We start from the raw sequence: 17,727 nt of genomic DNA, 5'->3' as shown, positions 1-17,727 counted from the left end.
AATACATTATTGAATTCTTTAGTTATAATTTCTCCAAGAGGATTTAATTCACTTGGAATTTATCTCATCTAGAATAAGAGTACCACTAACCTCCTGCTTCGTTGTTTTGTGTCTTTATCCGTCTTTCTCTGAAAGAATTTAGGGGGAAAACAAGGGACATGAAGTTACATCAGGAAACATGATATTCCAATCCTGCCCTTCAGGAGATGTTTCTCCCTCTCTTTCCAGTTCTGGTTTATTTGGAAACTGGATCCTCTGTAGTGAGAGTTTATCTGCATCAGTCACTTTCTGTATTGTGACAAATTGAATTTTATAACGTTCTTGTTAACTGGCCTAAACTGCTGAAAAGAGGGATAAAGTGGTAGTCTAGCAAGTTCCATTTAGTAACAAAGGGAAAACTTCCATTCTGGCTCTCACAAGGTGATTAACATGATATCCAAAGTAAGGCCAGGCATCTTTTTGATACTCATTCCAAAGTAGGATGGAGAAGCTGAGCTTTGTTCTTTCCAAAAGTCAGAGAGCTTATAAGCCTACTGACTTCTCAAAGATTTATCATGCTAATCATCCATAAAGCAAAAGATTGTTTGAAGAATTGCTTAAACTGATATAAATGACATACATATGTCTAAAAGCCATGGCRTGTGCAGGTAAAAAGGATAGGCAGAGTGCTACAAGAGGTCCAGGTTTAGTTGGGTTTTAAGGCAGAAGTTAAAGAAGCGTAGTTGATGCTTATGCAGAGTGTATTTAACCCTGAGAATCTTCCAAAGGAAGCGACATTGACAACACAGATGATTTAGCTATAGCTGGCTACCACTGTATTTTAGCTTTTACTATTTAAGTGAGAATATAAGCAGGAATTTCTTCACAATTGCTTTTATTGGTGAAACTCTTCCTATTTTGCTGCTCTAGACTTTTTAAAGACACGTACACACATGCACAGGAGTGAGGAATGCAGACAGTTTAGATGAAAGCCTTTGTCCCTTTCCCATTTCTGCGTCTGGTTTGGACCAGACCAAAAAAAAAGAAAGTCTGTCCAATGTGCTTCGAGTTTAGCTGTTATTGCGTCTATGTTGGTATAGGAGCACAGTTCAGAGTACCAGACTGCTATTTAAAGTTGAAGACTTAAAAATAAAAAAATAAAATAAAATAAAAAGCTAGAGACCTAAATGATCAATCAGATGCAGACTTGGGATTGCTCTAATGCCATGAACGAATGAAACAGTGAATGGGGTGAATGACACTGTATAAATACTATTTTTCTTTTGACTAAAGAATTCTCTCCTAATGTTTCTAATGCTGTTCTTTTTTTCAGTTTGAAAATGACATTTCTGCATTCACATATGAGAAGACGCTTGTGATGGAGCAGCGATCTCAGATGTTAAAACAGATGCAGCTATCTAAGAACGAAAGGGAAAGAGAGGTAGGGACTTTAMATTGGTAAGATGTTTTGTGAAAAATCTGAAAATAATAGTTCTTGGCAGTGGCTTCTAAAAATTTCTTAACTAGTCAATAAAAAAAATCTTTTAAAATAGCATTCTCTGCTACTTTCTCTACATCACTTTTGACTTACTGGATTAAAACAGTGTGAAAATTTTTCCTTGTACGTGTGGGACTTACGCTTAGTTATCCTAGTTTTAAGGTTAGTACAAGCATTTATTAAGAAAAGATTTGAGCATCAGTGTGGAAAATATCCATAGCATTTCCAAACTGGAGACATATGACTTATCAGCTGGACCAATTAGCTTTGTGGTTTGGTCATCTTCAACTCACACTAGCTTATTGCTATTTTGAGTGTTTTATGTATTGATTAGTAATTGTTCCTGGTGCTAAAATTAGGTTGACGGGTCTATAATCCTGTGAGCCCATCTTTTTCCAAGTAGGATGCTATTTTTGTTGTTTTCTCATCCCTGCTGGTCCCCAGTGATAGCTTGCTTTCTTTTCTTAAAAAAAATAAAKAAAGAAAGAAAAGCACTATTACTGGTTTTACAACTACAATCTTTTTCAGCTATTACTTTGCAGATTGTGCAATTTACTGTGCATTTTACTGAATATTTGCAATTTTTTAGTATAATCTTTTGACATACGTTTTTCTCCCCTCATTTATTCTGTTAACTGTCTAGTTATAATCAGCCCTTACTGAGGGTAAAATGCAAAGGGTATTGGGTGCTTGGCTTTTTTCATCGCTAATGATTTCTGTCTCCTAAATAAGAGATCTGTATTGTTTAACTGTTCTTTCATTAAATTGTTGTAGGACTTGTTGTTGCTTTTATCTACTAATAGTTGTAACTCATTTTATGCCTAAGCCTTTTTGATATTAAATTCTTCATACCTGTGCAGTTCCTTTTTGTTTTATCCCTACTTACTTGGGGTTTTCCATTTTGTAGGATTCTTTTTAAGGTTCCTAAAGATGTCCAGTACTGCCATAATAGTTCTCCTGCATGTCCTCCTTCCTTTCTTGCCTGTATCAAGGTAGCTGTCTTCCAGTATTAGCATACTTGTTATCTTCTCGAAGAGCCAACTTTCCTGTTCTTGCTTATTTAACTGTTCTTGATCTTTTGCTCTTTTCCTGATTTTTTTTTTTTTTTTTTTTTTTTTTTTTTTTTTTTTTTTTTTTTTTTTTGAATATACTAGCAATTTTCTGGTTCTGTAGTCCACAGGATAGGATTTGTTGTTCTATACTGAAACTTATTTCTCAGCTCTCTGAGCTGGTTGGAACACTCTTCAAGAGTGTTGTTTGGAAGCTATCATTTTTTTCTTTGGAATCATAGTTCTTAATGTTTTTATTAATCACTTACGTGACTGTAACCATCACTATTWCAGCTTTGACTTGTTCCTTCGTACCAGGCAAGATGAAATCTAAGATGTCCAAAACACTACTGATTTCATATCATGATATAATAAAGTCCTTGATGACTGCAAAAACATCTAGTATTTAATTTGCCCTGATATCACCAGATCTTATTTGTTGTACATTCTTCTGTCTAAATAAAAACCTGTACCCACTTGTTCCCTTTGATTAGGTTATTTTTATTTCTCTTGTTCTTTTTAGCTTTCATCACAAAATGTTGACTCTGTCTTCCTCCTGAACTTCAAAATGAGTACATACACTTAGTTTGCTATGCATCTGTTTTCTTCTGAGAGTTGTGTCAGCCTAGACTCTTACCGCGTTTAAGAAGATATCTCAAACTTCATTCTCCTTAGTATCACTGGTGCAAACGTACTGCTTTTGTTTTCATTCTTTGGATGTCTACCTGCATCCAAATGTTTAAGATGAAAACTCCTGATTCCTTTTTAGTAGTGGTTTTAATTTTGTTCCTTCCTGATGCCACTTTTTTTTACAAGACTAGTGTTTTTCATCTCATTTATGTGGTTGTCCCTCTTCAAACTAAATTCAAACTCTCATGAAGATGAGAATTCTTCTTTGAGCAGCATTCTCTTGCTGTCTGCTTCAGACATTCCCCTGTCCTGAGGAGTCCTTAACACCTGCACACCGTTCCATGTACTTTTTTGGCATTTTCAGGATGATTTGTTTGATCTTGCCCCATGATGGTTGGATTTTCCTGTAGAGCTGGGGCACAGGGGACTGAGGATTTTTGTCTCTTTTGAGAAAGTTGGTTGATAAACTTCTACTCAAGTATAAATATAATGTTCCTGCAAAGCACAATGTCTGCAGGCTGAAGTTCATGCACCAGACACTTATTTACTTGACTTTGACAATAGCACTGCAGGGATGAAACTGTAGAGCTGATTCATTACTTTGCTGCTCTGCTTGGTGGTTGCTGTCTTCCTTCTCTGGTGGAGGCCTAACTAATAAATATGGAGGCTGGCAGAGAGATTGTTGGAGCAGTGGGAAGGCAGTTGTCCTTCCCATCAGAGCTTTATGTTGAGCAGCTGAACACAAATTGCTGTTGTGTAGATTGATCAGTCTTATCTAGCAGCAGCAAACAGTGGGTGCATGTAGGTGAAGAGCAAAGGAGATTTAGAGCATGAGCATCTGCAATGGAGAGGCCATGAATAGATTGAGCAGTGGGACTTGGAAAACATGGAGTCTCTGCTCTTAAGAGGTGGCATTCTGTCTGGGAAGTCAAAACTTCTAGTGTCTTAACTACCAATCTGTAATTTTCTCCTTTGATGTTAAGTGGTGGGATGACAAATTTTTGTCATACTTGATTTTTATTTGTTTCTCTGTATTGCACCTACAGCTCATCATAGGCTTCTTGCGGAATAGTTTCAGTAATGTAATCACCATATACAACAGAAGAGAATAAAATCTGTTTGCAGAAGTTCTTGATCTATTTTGAAGTGCTGATCTTTTTTCCTTTTAACTCACTCTAATTACCTGTTCTTTTAGAAATTATTCAGAAGGAATTACCAATATATCTCCTTAGATCTTCCTTCAGTTTTTCAGTGTGCAGTCAAGACATACCCTTACTGGAAACAATATTTTCTTAAGTCTGGTCTAAGACCCTGTCTTCGGTCTTTGGCTGCTTGTTTAATTGCAGTAATTTTCTGTACTAAATGTCTAGTGGTTGCAGATGGTACTTAAATTTGTACTAGTACTGTAAATTAGTACTGTATTTCCAGTACTAATATTTTCACAAATGCAATGGCAGACTAACAAAGGAGGTAAGATGCTTCAGAATTTGGAGCCAATTCTTCAAATTGGTTTACGTAGCGTTGGTCCCTGTTATCTATAGAGAGTGTGTGGGGAAAAAAGCATCTTCTGAGACAAAAGGCTCAGTATGATCTTCAGCGATAGAACGTGGCAAGAATTTGTGAAAGCAGGGGAAGACCTCTGACTTTTCTGCTCAAATGGTAATTCTAAAAGCATCACAAATGGAGGAAGAAAAAACTGTCAGTCTCAAGTCTATTTAGCTCCACCATTTTTGGAGGCCCAGAAAGCTACTTTTAGTACCTGTAGTCTTCCAAGGATGCGGTAGCATGTTGGTTTTCATTCATCAGAAGAAGGGGAGGAGTAGTCAAGCCATCTTAACTCCTTTTGCTAAGACTGTAAGAAAATACCAGCAGGGCTCAGTATCCAACTTAGGCTCTTCTRGTAAAATCTGTCTCTGACTTAAGCCCTGAGGGTTGTCTCAGTTATTGACTGTTCAAGGGAGTTGAAGGGGGGGAGGTGTTGAATCCTAGAAAAGTCTTTGCTTTTATGTAAACATTTTTCCTCTGAATTCAGCAAAATAGATTTATCTTCTGATGGAATTTGGAATTTGACTTTTAAATATATACACCATAACTAAAATAAGGTGGTTCTCCACTTTTTAAATAATTGGCCTATTTCTGTTGTAATTAGACGCTCAAAATTCACACTTTAAGAAATTATATCAATGCACTGGGGATATGTATATATCAATAAGTAGTGCTTTTGTGAAAAGAAACCAGACTTACAAAAACCCTTGATACCAACTTTAATTCGTTAATGAAGACAATTCTTATTTTGAATAATACAATGATCTGCTTTTTTTCCTGTAGACTGTTTTTGTCATTGATAACCTTTTTAATCCCAGATTCAGAGCATCACTGATGAGTCTCGAGGCTCAATCAGAAGAAAAAGCTACTCTAGTCCACAGTCCATTGGCCAGGATGTACAGGCACTGCTGCCTAATGATTATGCAGAGGAGGAGGTAGTTGGACGTAGTACTGGCTGGATATTTCTTTTTCGTCGTAACACTTGAATTGCTATTATTGAAAACTAAACTATGAAATAACAACCTGACTTTTCATTTTATTATGAAAGTTGAAGCTTAATATTTGAAGTTTAATAGTTTGAGGTTTTATATTTCCTAAATTCATTATCTCACTCTAACTTTTTTGTCCTAGATGATGTTTCTGTAGCATGAATTGCATCTTAATTTCTCTCAGACCCAGTATTTCCGTAAAAGAAAGATTCAGGATCTCTGAGCATGCCTATTTTAAGAGCTGGCAGCAAAGACACTTATCCTGTTTCTAAAAATGTTTTAATAGTAGGTGTTTTGTTAAAAGTGTATTTCATGCTTTCAGAGCATTTTTTTTTCAGAATTCCTGCATTGAAGTACTAAATCTTCTGCACAGATGTGTTATGACTTATTTATCAAACTGAAGGTTTGGCTGCTTGATGAAAATCCATTATTACCCCAAAAATGTTAGTACTCTTTCTGTGCAGTGAACTAGAAAGGAAATGGATGAATGTAATCAGTGCCTTTAGCCTGCACTTCAAGTGTTGCTCATCTCTAAAGATGTGTGTCCTAGTTTGTAGAAATGCTATATCTGCTTGTGTTCCTCTTCCTTTAGAATTATGAAAAGAATGTGGTGTTTTCCATGTATTTAATTTGCTATCACAATAGCACTAACAAAAATGTGKTTTTTTTGGTTTTTTTGGTATTTTTTAAGCATGTGCTATAGGTCCAGAATTTCTCTTCTTATTGGCCTCATGGTCTTACCAGAAATGGAGAACTTTCTTCTTTAAAGCACAATTGTACTGAATTGTAGCTGCTTGTTTGAACTCTTTAGTTTGCTGGCTACTGCTGTTTAGTATGCATAGTTCTTGTTGTTTGTTAACTTTTTYACATTCTCAGGATAGCTACTGTATTCATAGTGATTTCCAGTCGTTGTCTTGATGAATAATCATTTGTAACAGACAAATGTTATAAAAATGCCTAGTAAATAGCTCCTTCTATTCAGAAATTGGTAATAGGAGAAAGTGTAGGTAGGTAGATAACTAAGGAGAGAAATTGTGAACCAATCTTCTGTTTAAAAATCTGTGACTTAAATGTTTTGGGATGATATTAAGAGCATCACAGCTATATAAGAACCACAAAATGAACTCTGGGATTTGAGAACTCCCCATATTTGGTTAGGAAGAAGAGAAACGATTCAGAAAAGTCCAGAAGCCCTTAGGTAGTTAAAAATAGCCATAATTACTGTAATGACTGGGAAATACACTAGTGTTCAGAACTGGAAAGCAGTTTTCTCATCTGCTCTGGTTTTGTTCATGCTTTTGTCTGTGACTGAATGAAATCCATTCTTCCGAGTCCTCAGACCTGGAGGAACACGCTACYACCACTGCTCTGTGTGAATATGAACGGGTTCCCATATAGGCTAGAGAAATCAATTAAGTTCGTGTTTTAACGGATCTCTGAAGAGACTTCTTAACTACCTACTAAAGGTATCAAAAACCCACACAAGTACTGATTCACTTACAGTTAAGGACTCTAAGGTACTGTTTGTGTTGCTTTTTTGGAAATTAAAAAGGAAAAAAAACTGTAGGCATAGTATTGAGAGGGAAAGTGAAATAAAATCAATGCAAAATACTCCTTCCTTTCCTCTTTCCTCAAAAAGAACAAGGGGAGCAGGGAATGAAGAACACGGAGGTGTTTATGCATCTGGAAACAATGATACTGTTTAAGTGTGGTTTGATGAATTATTGCTATTAAAAAGGAAGAGAAAAGCAAGGCTGTAGCTGGCTTTTGTTACACAGTTTGTATTTGGATGCAGAAACAGTCTGTATTGCATAGAGTGAGCAAGCCAGAGCAAACCCACAGAGCAAATCCTGACCATGGCACATGAACCTTTTCAATGATGATTTTTGCAACAGTGTCAGAGCAAATGATAGATAACGTAACTGATGGAAAACCTGAGGAAAAAGGAGCAGTGGTTTTCAATTTGCTTATTGTCATAAACTCCTGGTGTTAATAAAAACTCATCTCAGGTTGGATTCAACCTCACTTCAGTTTGTTATGAAAATGTCCTATTCCAGGTCTAATCCTGCAAATATAAGCTAATAACTACATGTACGCATGCAGTTTCGCTTCACACCAAAGTCAGAACACTCTGGTATTTGCTCATGAAATCAGGTGCTTTTTTCTCTATTTTCTTTTGTGTTAATGCAGTGAAATTTGCATTTTAAGATTACAATCTCTGATCTACAAATGTTCTCTTGGTTGAATCTTGAGTCCTTTTTTTCCTCTCACCTCTGGCCAGGCTCAGTTAATCCATGACAGAAACACTGCGTCTCACTCAGCTCCAGCTGTCAAAGCAAGTGTGGCTGCTGCTGTGCCAGAAAAAGTGCAAATGACTTGGACTAAAGAAAAATTTGTAGCTGAAAAGCATAAAAGCAAAGAAACAAATCTGTCTGGTTTTAAAGATATTTTCAACATGAAGCCGTAAGTACCCCTGTGGTTGTCGGGAGTTCTTACTTGGTCGTGGGTTTTTCAGATGGGTTTCTAGTTGTTTAAAGCAGAGCAGAAACATGACTTTTCTGTGTGCTTTACTTCAAATGTCCTTGTAAGGACTTACAACACAACCCTCATCTTGAAGTCACTTAGTGGATAAGTCACCAAATATACTCCTTAGCAGGACTATTCATATGGCCAAAATTGTGTGTATGCCATGTGTGTTCCTTTGATTACATTGAACCCAGCAGTGAAATTCCTCATCCAGATGCTTAGTATCAGTGTCCATACTCAGTCTGTCTTCCATTCTCCTGTGTGTCTCAGGAGTGCTTTAGCTGTGAAGCATTTGAGAAAAGGCAATAAAACACCATCACTGTTTTGATGGAAGGCAGCTGCTGCCTGTATGCTGTGGACACACAAATGTAATGATAAAGGACATCAGCTTGTTTTCTTCTGTAAGCCTTAGTGATGCATGCACACACATGTCTTTTGAATCCAGGAAGAATGGAGCTCAAAGCATGCCTGAATATTTCTCTGCACATGCCCAAAGCAAAACTGTGGATGGCAGTAAAGATTGAATATCTAAACCATATGTATCCTAAAACAGATAGGACTTGCAGATAGCAGACCTAAGATTTTTTTAAGAAAATATATTTAGAGTTAGATGGAGGCGGAGGGGTGGGGAGGGGAGAGAAAATTTGGTCTACACACTTGTGAAAAGTTTGCCTTCTGCAAACTCCTAGCATCATCTTGATCACCCTGCAAGTGCACACCTTTATCTTGYTCTGGGATGAGCTGTGATGTCATGGAGATATTTTCTATCACTTTAGAACCATGCAAGGTGTAGACTTACTCCAGATACTATTTTTAAACTATAGTAAATGAATAGAGTGTAGAAATTACAGTTCAAACATGGTATGCCTGTACAATGTATTAGTACTGCTGAATTAAAAATATGCCTGATAGTATAAAAATGACTTCATACATGTTTTTCTCTTCCACGTAGAGAATGGGGAAATCTGTAAGTCCGTATTTCATTTTCATTTAAGCAATTTAGGCTGTGTTCCCTAGTTGTTGTGGTGTCATACATTGTTTGCATGTTCCCTAAATCATGATTTGCAGCTTGTATATTGTCTTGTATTTTATTTACTGTGATCTGGCATGTGTCACTAGAAAATTATTTTCTATTGCCATCTGTTAATATTTTCTTATAAATGTTATCAATTTTCCCTTCAAAGGAAGTCACAGAATGTATATTCTAGTTTCTGTAATAACTCAAAACTTGACAATGCTGTTCTGTACCAGATAAATTTTTAGTTTTCTAATTACCTACGTAAAATAATAAATATATTTGTCCTAGAAAAACAGTCCCCACTGTGATATAACTACTTGGACAATATATTTCATAGAATGGTAAGGWTGGAAGGGACCTCTGGAGATCAATCTAGTCCAACCTCAACATAGCCCACTATGGGAACTGAACCCGTGACCGTGGCATTAGCAGCACTACACTCTAACCAACTGAGCTAAACCTGCCTCCAATATAGATTTTTTTTTTTTTTCCCTCCACAAAGGAAACTAGCACACTTCATCAAACACCAGTTTTGCCTCGTTTCTGTGATACCACCAGAGTGTAGAACTGACATAACTTGTAGATGTTGGCTATGCTATTAACATACAAAAAGGGGACATTACGTCTCTTGTTCTTGGAGTGAAGCTGGCTTGTGATTTTTTTTAATTTCTTTTTTGATTTTTTTTTCTTTTATGCTGTTTCCTTCCACAACTTTAGTCTAGATATTTTTGTTTTGGGAAAGATTTCAATTTCTCATGCTCTCGTGAGCAGAGACAGCATTGCAGAGAGTGTACGTTGTACTTTGGATCAATGTTAGTGAAACTCGAGAGACACCAGACTAGTTCAGGCACCTTGGAGGATGTCTTATGTACTACTGCTGCAAGCCTGCCAGTCCTGCAGAGCAGTATATGAGCAGAGCTGTTGCACCTTTTGCTGCAAGACTTTTAGCTAAAACAACAGAATTAAGAAAATTGCATAGGCTACATAGGGTGGTACAAGTGTCATATATCAATATAACAGCACTTCTGCTCCTGAGATGGGCTTTCACTGACCTTTAGAAAGGTTCCCTTTCTTTACATCTCAGTTTCTTTTAGACCGAAACACCTGGCTTTGCTTGCAAAGCATCTGCCTTTGGTCATTGCGTCCCTTCGTCAATCAGGCTTAGGCAGAGCCTGGCCATGGCCTTTGTGCTGCAGTACACGACTTGCCCCCAGTTTTGGCCAGCCTTACAACAACAGAGCTGGCAGTGTAGCTTCCTCAGGAACTGCAAGCAAACCCTCTTTAGGGGAAGAGGAGGCAGCTGGTTTTGTTTTGTTTCTGCTTTTTTTCTGAAGAGCAGCTAAATCATCCAAGGTAGATCTTAAAAAGAAAAAAAAACGCATAAAGTTCTAGCAATTTTCTCTTGTCACACACACATTTACAGCCAAGATGATATTTGTGGACACAGCAATGAAACCATCAGCTAATAGTAATGCAGGCTTGGTTCTGGTTCAGCAGTTCTTACTACCTTCATCTCATGACATGCTTGGAAACTAATCCCTTTTTCATAAGTTTTGTGCTGATTCTGGATTTCCTTTACCAAGTTTATGATACTCCTACAGTGTTTCCCAAGCAGTACAAGATCCTTTGTTGCTCTTACGTGCTTTGCTACACAAGTGTTCCTAACTTTATGTATAGTTAATAAACTGGATTCTGAGCATTTCTATCTAGAATTCATTTCTATAGAAATCAAATTTATGCTTTTTTTTTTTTTTTTTTTTTGTAAAAGGTACAGCTGACAAATGGGAGATTTGTCCGTTTTGGCAAGCCACTTAGAATTGCTTGAATTTCAGCATTAAATCCTCTTCAAAAAAGAGTGTACTTGTTAACTCTTATCCCTGGGCATCTCATTTTCTTGTAAATTTATTTTGAATATCTGAATGTATTTTTGAGTAAGTACTGGTGTATATGAATATAGCATATTGTACATGCATATAGATTAACTTTACATATTCAAATGCATAAGATGGAATAAATGTTGTAGCAATACTTAAGTGTGTGTTTGTGTCCTAGGAATCAGTCAAATGTGAGAAGAATGCACACCGCTGTGAAGCTCAATGGAGTAGTGCTTAATAAATCACAGCATGCACAGCTAGTTCTCTTGAATATGCCTGGACCTCCTAAAAACAGAAAAGGGGATGAAAACTGTATCCTCTACTATATTACTCTATATTTCTTGAAATTGAGAGCTTAGTTTTGTGCTTATACCATTATTTAGTTGTCTGGATAACTGTTGCTAGGGTTATGTTGGTAAGCACAGCTTAGTTTTTATGAAAAAAATTTACTTACAGAAATACAGTTTTCGGAAGTGTTGATAGTGGTGGCTTTTTAGTTCAATTGGTGTAATCTTCAATTTTGAACTTTAACTTTTCTGAAGCAGAGTAGGAACAACATATTTGGGGGACTTCTGCAGGAAAATTAGTCTTCATTTATTTCTGAGCAAGCAGGTGAATTGGATAATGGAATGGCTCTGTGCTGGCTATATAAAAGGGGGGAACAAAAATTCTTTCATGAAATTGCTTATGCTTTGTATGCTGGGTTTGAATTAATRGCCATTTGGTTTCTTTTATRTGATCCCTTGACTTAATGGTACTACAGACATGGAGTTCTTGGAAGTTTTGACAGAAGGTCTGGACCGAGTTCTCCTAGTTCGAGGCAGTGGACGTGAAGTGATCACCATTTACTCTTAACCTTTCTGTTTTCTCGGGGGTTTTGTTTTGTTTTTTGTTCTGTTTTTTAACTGAATGTGCAAAGTTATTTGCCATAATTTGAGTAACTTCACAAAGAGTTCTACTGCGTTGAAAATGATCTGCAACCTGAATCTTCTGGTGTGTGTTTTTTTCTATTGAAAGTTATATTTAAATTATATTTTTAGACTATGTAGAAAATATTTCTGTAATTATTGAATAAATGCAAGAGGGATCAGGATATTTATATATAGCACACTTTAACATTTGTTAAACTGGTGAAACACAAGAAGTGGTAATGCTATGACATTTTTAAACATAGAGATCCAAGCAATTTGTATTACATGTTTCTTTATCTTTGTTCCCCTTCTGAATTAAAAGGGGAAAATTGTAGGAGAAATTTGTTTTCATCCCTTACCAAAACTGCTGTTATGTTATGTTGTTTCTGTTGATTTGYCCTGGTTCAATAAACTTCATTCAGAAATATATACAGCCACTCTAAACTTGTATTTAATTATGTGTATAAAATGTTCCCCATATGCAAAATTTATAAAAGCTCATGATTTGCCACAGTTGTTTCAAATGCTGTTTCTCTGCCTGTTAAAAGAAAGTACTTTGTCTTGTGCCTGTAGCCTTCAGGTGACAATAATGGTAGCTGGACCAGTTTTTCTCCTGAACTATGAGTAGTTTCAGCACATCACACAGGGGTCCTAGTGCAGCCTGAGGGAGTACAGCTGGCATAGGGAGTCCATGATGCAGGAACCCATGTGACTGGAGATACAGCTGTAACAGTCAGTAAACATAGCAAATTCATTAATGAAGTGCGGTCTGTATCACCTTATGTTTATCTTAGAAATGTTATGCATATGTGCTATTGTTAAAATTGGCTTTTCTGAAACAAATGAGCTCTTAAGTGTTTTTGTTCAAACCATTGAACAACTAAAGAAAGTGTACTCTTGAAGGTGCATTTTCAGTTTGTCAGAGCTCTGTCCATTTTCGGTCATTCTCTTTTTTATTTTGTAAGTGTGTAACACAATGCTTGGCTATTGAAAGATTGTTCTACTCTAAAAAGACTGGGATTTTTTTTCACTTTATATGAATAGTATTTTCATATAGAACAGTCTTTTTAAAAAAATATTTCTAATGCAATCTCAGAAAGGTTTTAACTGAAGCACATCCTTGCCGGTCTTTCCACAGTGTCCTGAACACATGTCCCCACCAAGCAGCAGACCTCCTCAGACAACAGGTTAGGTGGGTGGATGGGTGCTGCCAACCACCTCAGCAAGGACTTACCCACTACTCTTACTAACTGCTTTCTCCAAGTGCTGCTGTATGGCTCGGTTCATGTGGTTCATGTTGCAGTTGTCAGAGCTCCCAGCCTCTGAGGCCACAGAAATGCTCTGGTGGAGCAGGAGCCTTCCTCCTGGTCCCTGAAGTCACAAGCTTAGAGTCTTGGCTGTTGCTGAGGCTAGTCTCCGTTTCCCAACTAACAGGCACAGGGTCTCAGAGACAATCCAGTCTGTCTTATTGCTGAAGTGCTGCAATCTGCTGATCTCTTCCTGCAGTTCCAACAAGCACACATCTGCAGGCTAGAAGACCATCTCCCATTTCCCCAGTCTCAGCAAGAGGCCCTAGGCATTGTCCTGCAGCCCAAGCTTGCGTCGCCCATCTAGGGTGCCAACTGGGCCGAGGCCCCTGTTGCATGGTCCATGGTTAGGTCTCTGCCACGTGTGCTCCATGGAGACCATGGGTTGGGCTGCCACCTTCTCTTCCTTGCCTGCTACCCCTGAGCATGGGGGGGAAACTAGCATGCCCTGTTGGGCCTGGTATGCAAATGCRTGGATAATTAGATTGTTTTAAAAAGCTGGCTTTCCACTGTAACATGGCAGTTCTTTAATGAAATAGCAGCCTATGTGTATCTTGTGGGAAGGGCCTTACTGCTCTCCCACCTTTCTGGGATGGTCAGGAGGGGGCAACTGGTCCTGTCAGCAAGTAACAGTGCTGCACATGTGAGGCATGATGGTGTCAAAGCCAGTCACAAGGCAGTGTGAGAAGATGTGGGTCCTGTCATAACATGCAGACAGATGGAAACTAGTGGTTCCTGTTTGTGGTTGGAAGGGTCTTCCTGGTATGACATGCTGTGAGGTCGGCCAAAAGGGGTGGCTTATCCCACTAGCCATCACTGGTCTGCCTGTGAATGTGTGGGGTGGGATAAATGCACCATGCAAATGGAAGAGAGGAAGGAAAGTGGGATATGTGGTGATGGCCACCAGTGGTGGGCTTGCTGTGGAAGGTGGGGAGTTAGAGGGTGGCATCTGTCACTACTTCTCTTGGATAACGGTTGCCCTTACTGATACAACAGCACACTGTCAAGATGCTTAGAATAGTGCAACTGGAACATGCTAAAAATTGCTCCCAAAAAAGGAAAAATGCCTTTGGTTGTGATGTATATGCATTGCATTCTCCACTGGAAAATGTAAATTCCCTCTGATCAGGGGAACAGGTTGAGGGAGAGAGATCACAGCTGATTTTTATCRGAACATGTTCTGTTAATTAAGCTTTTATTAATAGAATCATGCTATTGTAATTAATAGCAGATAACTGTTAAGTCATTCATTCAACCCACAGACCTGCAGTTGGGAGGCCAGCCCCAGGGTTTGTACTGGCACACCAGTGGCTTTGGAGAGGGTATTTGGAAAGTCCCTTAGGGAGGCTTTTGTTTCATCAGATGCGTGTACTATCCTGTAGTCATCATCCATGTAGAGCAGCCACCCCCTTTTTTAGATGCTGCTCAGGTTTTATGACCCAGTGTCACTAGCAGTCTGTGCTTGATGTCCCAAGCTTAGTGGTGCTTTTGTTACACTTCAACAGCCTGTAGCTGATCAGGCTTCAGGAGACTGTTACATGCTCCCTTTTAGGAAACAGCTCTTCTCCTTTCAGCCTGCTCTTTTTCTGGTTGCTGTTTTAGTATCCACATCTATAGGTCCCTGGGGAGTCTGTTCCCATGCACTCAGAGGAGCGTCTGTTAGAATGTCCTGACCAGCTCCACAGAGCTCAGACTCCTGTGTGAGCCGGTTGGGCAAGGTGGAGCAATTGGAGGCCGTGGAAGGAGCACAATTCCTGGAAGTGGCGTAATGGGCTGAACCTGTGGGTCAAGGACAGTATTGTTTGCATCTTATGAAGGCACTTAATTGCAGGCGTTAAACGTTTGGGCACTGTGGCAAGGGCTGCAGGCTGTACTTGCGTTTGAAGGGATGCTAGCTTAGCAAATTCCTTGCCTGCAAGCATGAATTAATTGTCACGAGCTGTGTTGCCAAGATAGAAATATGGTAGGAATGTGTGCAGTGTCTTATAGGAAAGGACAGCTTACAGTCCTGCTTTTGCCTTTTTGCCAACTAGGAGTGCCTAGGAGAAGTATCCTGAGCGGGAGAGCTGTTGCTCACAAGCCACTGGAAGAGTTCCCAAGTTTCTTTCTTTCCTTTCCTTTTTTTTTTTTTTTTTTTTTTTTTTTTTTTTTTTTTTTTTTTTGGGCAGAATTTGTATTTGCATACAGGGACCGGCTGGAATTCTTGATGTCAGGTCCTGGAGAGGGTCTGGTACAGAGGTGGCTGCACTGGGCTGAATATCGAGGGGGTTCACCTGCCAGCAATCTGCGCAGCAGAACTAGATATGCAATTACTTTGAATGATGCAAAAGTCTGCGAGGAACGTACTTTCTGTTGGTATTAACCTGTCTAGCTTTAATTTTGTCGTGATAGAAAACAATACTTTATTTAATTGTGATACAGAGGCCAGAGTCCTTTTTCTGTGTAGCAATTGGCCATGACCACCAGTAACTCTTATAGATGACTTTTTCACTTAATATAATTCATACAGAAAAAACAAATTCAGAAGTTCTTGCCAGCAGTGCAGGCATGAAACTGTGCCTATCAGGCGGCTTTTATTGACTCTTATGTGCTTCTGTATGTACTATCCAAGAGAATGTCTTCAGCAGCAGTGCATGAAAGTGAGGTTACTTCTCTGCAACCTGTTCAAGTACATTATAGAAATTACATTGTAGATTATGATCTTTAATAACAGATTATTTGCATCAGGCTTCTTACACTGTTAGCTTCCTTGTATTGGCAGTACTGTGAGAGTTTGTTTTTCTCCTTCCTTTCACTGCCCAAAATGGACACAATGCCTACAATCACAGCTGAAACATGACTTTGACCCAGGTGTTGCTCCACCATGACGACGCAGAACTAGTTGCTTGGAAGTACTCTTTGACCTCCTTGCTGGACGAAAAGTGATTTTTGCAGTGCAATGCTGTCATCACCACTGCCCATTCATCTCCCGCTGAGACTTATAGCTTAACTCTTGCTGAACATAGTATGAGATACAGCACCTCCAGCCAAGGAGGTTATCTACCAAAACAACTTGATGCTCCAAGCCAGAAGTGCCTGGTCCTGGCATTCATTTGTGAGGGCTACTGCAGTCCTACAGTCCTGCATGCCTGCTCCAAAAAAAAAAAAAAAAGGACATGTTTTGTGCCACAACTATTGAAGAACAAACGTGTCTTTTGCCAAGGTGCTCACCCACCATAACAGCTTAAAAGAGCCTCTTCTGCCAAGCACTCCTGCATGACTGTACCAGCCCTCAGATGCTTATTCAGGCCCCTCTAAATATGCCAATGCAAGCACATCTTCTCAACACAAAAATTGACATCTGGCCTCAAATCGCAGCAGAAATGGACTTCAGCCAAAGAGATTGTCCACCACAATGATGACAAAGCACTTGCGTGGAAGCACTCTTGCGCACTTTCTCTCTCCCAGTATGCCTCAGCTTCCAGATGAAAAGGAGAAGAGATACGCCTCTGGTCAAAAAAGTAATTTCCCAAAATAACTCCTTGAACAGAACAGCTCAGCCTAGGCTGAGAGCAGTTCCCAGAAGCCATCAATTGAGGAAGCAGTTTGCATGGCAGTTCTGGGCTGCTGTTAGATTTTTCTGAGATTGTGGGAGGTGCCTGGGAACCTTCTGAGGAACTAGAGTGCCTGCTGCTGATAGCTAAGGAGAACTATGTAAACCTCTGGGAAGTTCAAGCAAGATCTAGCTACCGCTAAGGAGCTCTGGGAGTCCCTGGCCACGTGCGTTGGAACCTTTCACTAGTTTCATGGCAAAAAGGCACATCCAGCCATGGTGCTCACCCACCACACCCTCCAACAAGTGTTTGCCAAGTTCTGCCTTAGGATTTTTACCATGCCATGTAGACGTGTAAAAGTATATAAAGTGAAAGCACAGGTGCAGGATCCAAGGATGGTGATGGTGTTACTGTTAAGAGGGGATGTGGATCTGTGGATGCCTTTTGGCAAGGTTCATATTTCCTTACACAAACAGTATGGATCCATATTCAGGATATTTTGAATCACAAGGCAGAATCTTTTTCTTATGATTAATCTAGAAAGTTTGGAGGTTGTTTGAAGACTGAGGAATAGAACTGAAAACAATTCAACTTAGGTTACAACTTCCCAGCAAGTTTCTGCAAAGATGGTCTCAAAGATTTCTGTTCAGAAATGTGCACTGAGGTTTTCTTGTTTTGTCCTGAAGTAATTTCTTACATTACATTTTAGTACCTATTTCAAAAAATACAATTCACTTTCTTGATTGAATACACTTGCTGCATAATAGCTTTCTTTGGCTTACTGAGAGGGATATTGCAAATCTTTTTCTAAAAGAAAGTTTCATTATGTCTGATGGCCTGTCTGTATAACATAACCTTTTTTTTGTTT

General features: G+C 38.8%; 1 protein-coding gene across 5 annotated transcripts in view; it reads left to right on the top strand.

Moving 5' to 3' along the window:
* SLC12A7 (solute carrier family 12 member 7) overlaps positions 1 to 12,448 on the top strand; it is a 68,623-nt gene extending 56,175 nt beyond the window's left edge. The window contains exons 21-26 of one of the 5 annotated variants that reach the window (XM_085309750.1): positions 1,313 to 1,420; positions 5,520 to 5,636; positions 7,972 to 8,153; positions 9,169 to 9,183; positions 11,287 to 11,420; positions 11,872 to 12,448. In XM_085309750.1, coding sequence (XP_085165876.1) covers positions 1,313 to 1,420; positions 5,520 to 5,636; positions 7,972 to 8,153; positions 9,169 to 9,183; positions 11,287 to 11,420; positions 11,872 to 11,963 — 648 coding nt within the window. In that variant the 3' untranslated portion in view covers positions 11,964 to 12,448. Of the gene's footprint in view, positions 1 to 1,312; positions 1,421 to 5,519; positions 5,637 to 7,971; positions 8,169 to 9,168; positions 9,184 to 11,286; positions 11,421 to 11,871 lie in introns of those variants that run through there. The other 4 variants (XM_085309751.1, XM_085309752.1, XM_085309753.1 and 1 more) reach the window with 4 other exon arrangements.
* Positions 12,449 to 17,727: the final 5,279 nt, after the last annotated feature.

The sequence above is a fragment of the Rhea americana genome, unplaced genomic scaffold, assembly GCF_003343005.1.
Source record: "Rhea americana isolate MKP2758 unplaced genomic scaffold, rheAme1 scaffold_302, whole genome shotgun sequence".
NCBI lineage: Eukaryota > Metazoa > Chordata > Aves > Rheiformes > Rheidae > Rhea > Rhea americana.
The sequence above is the reverse complement of the archived record's forward strand: the minus strand, read 5'-3'. Positions and strand labels throughout refer to the sequence as shown.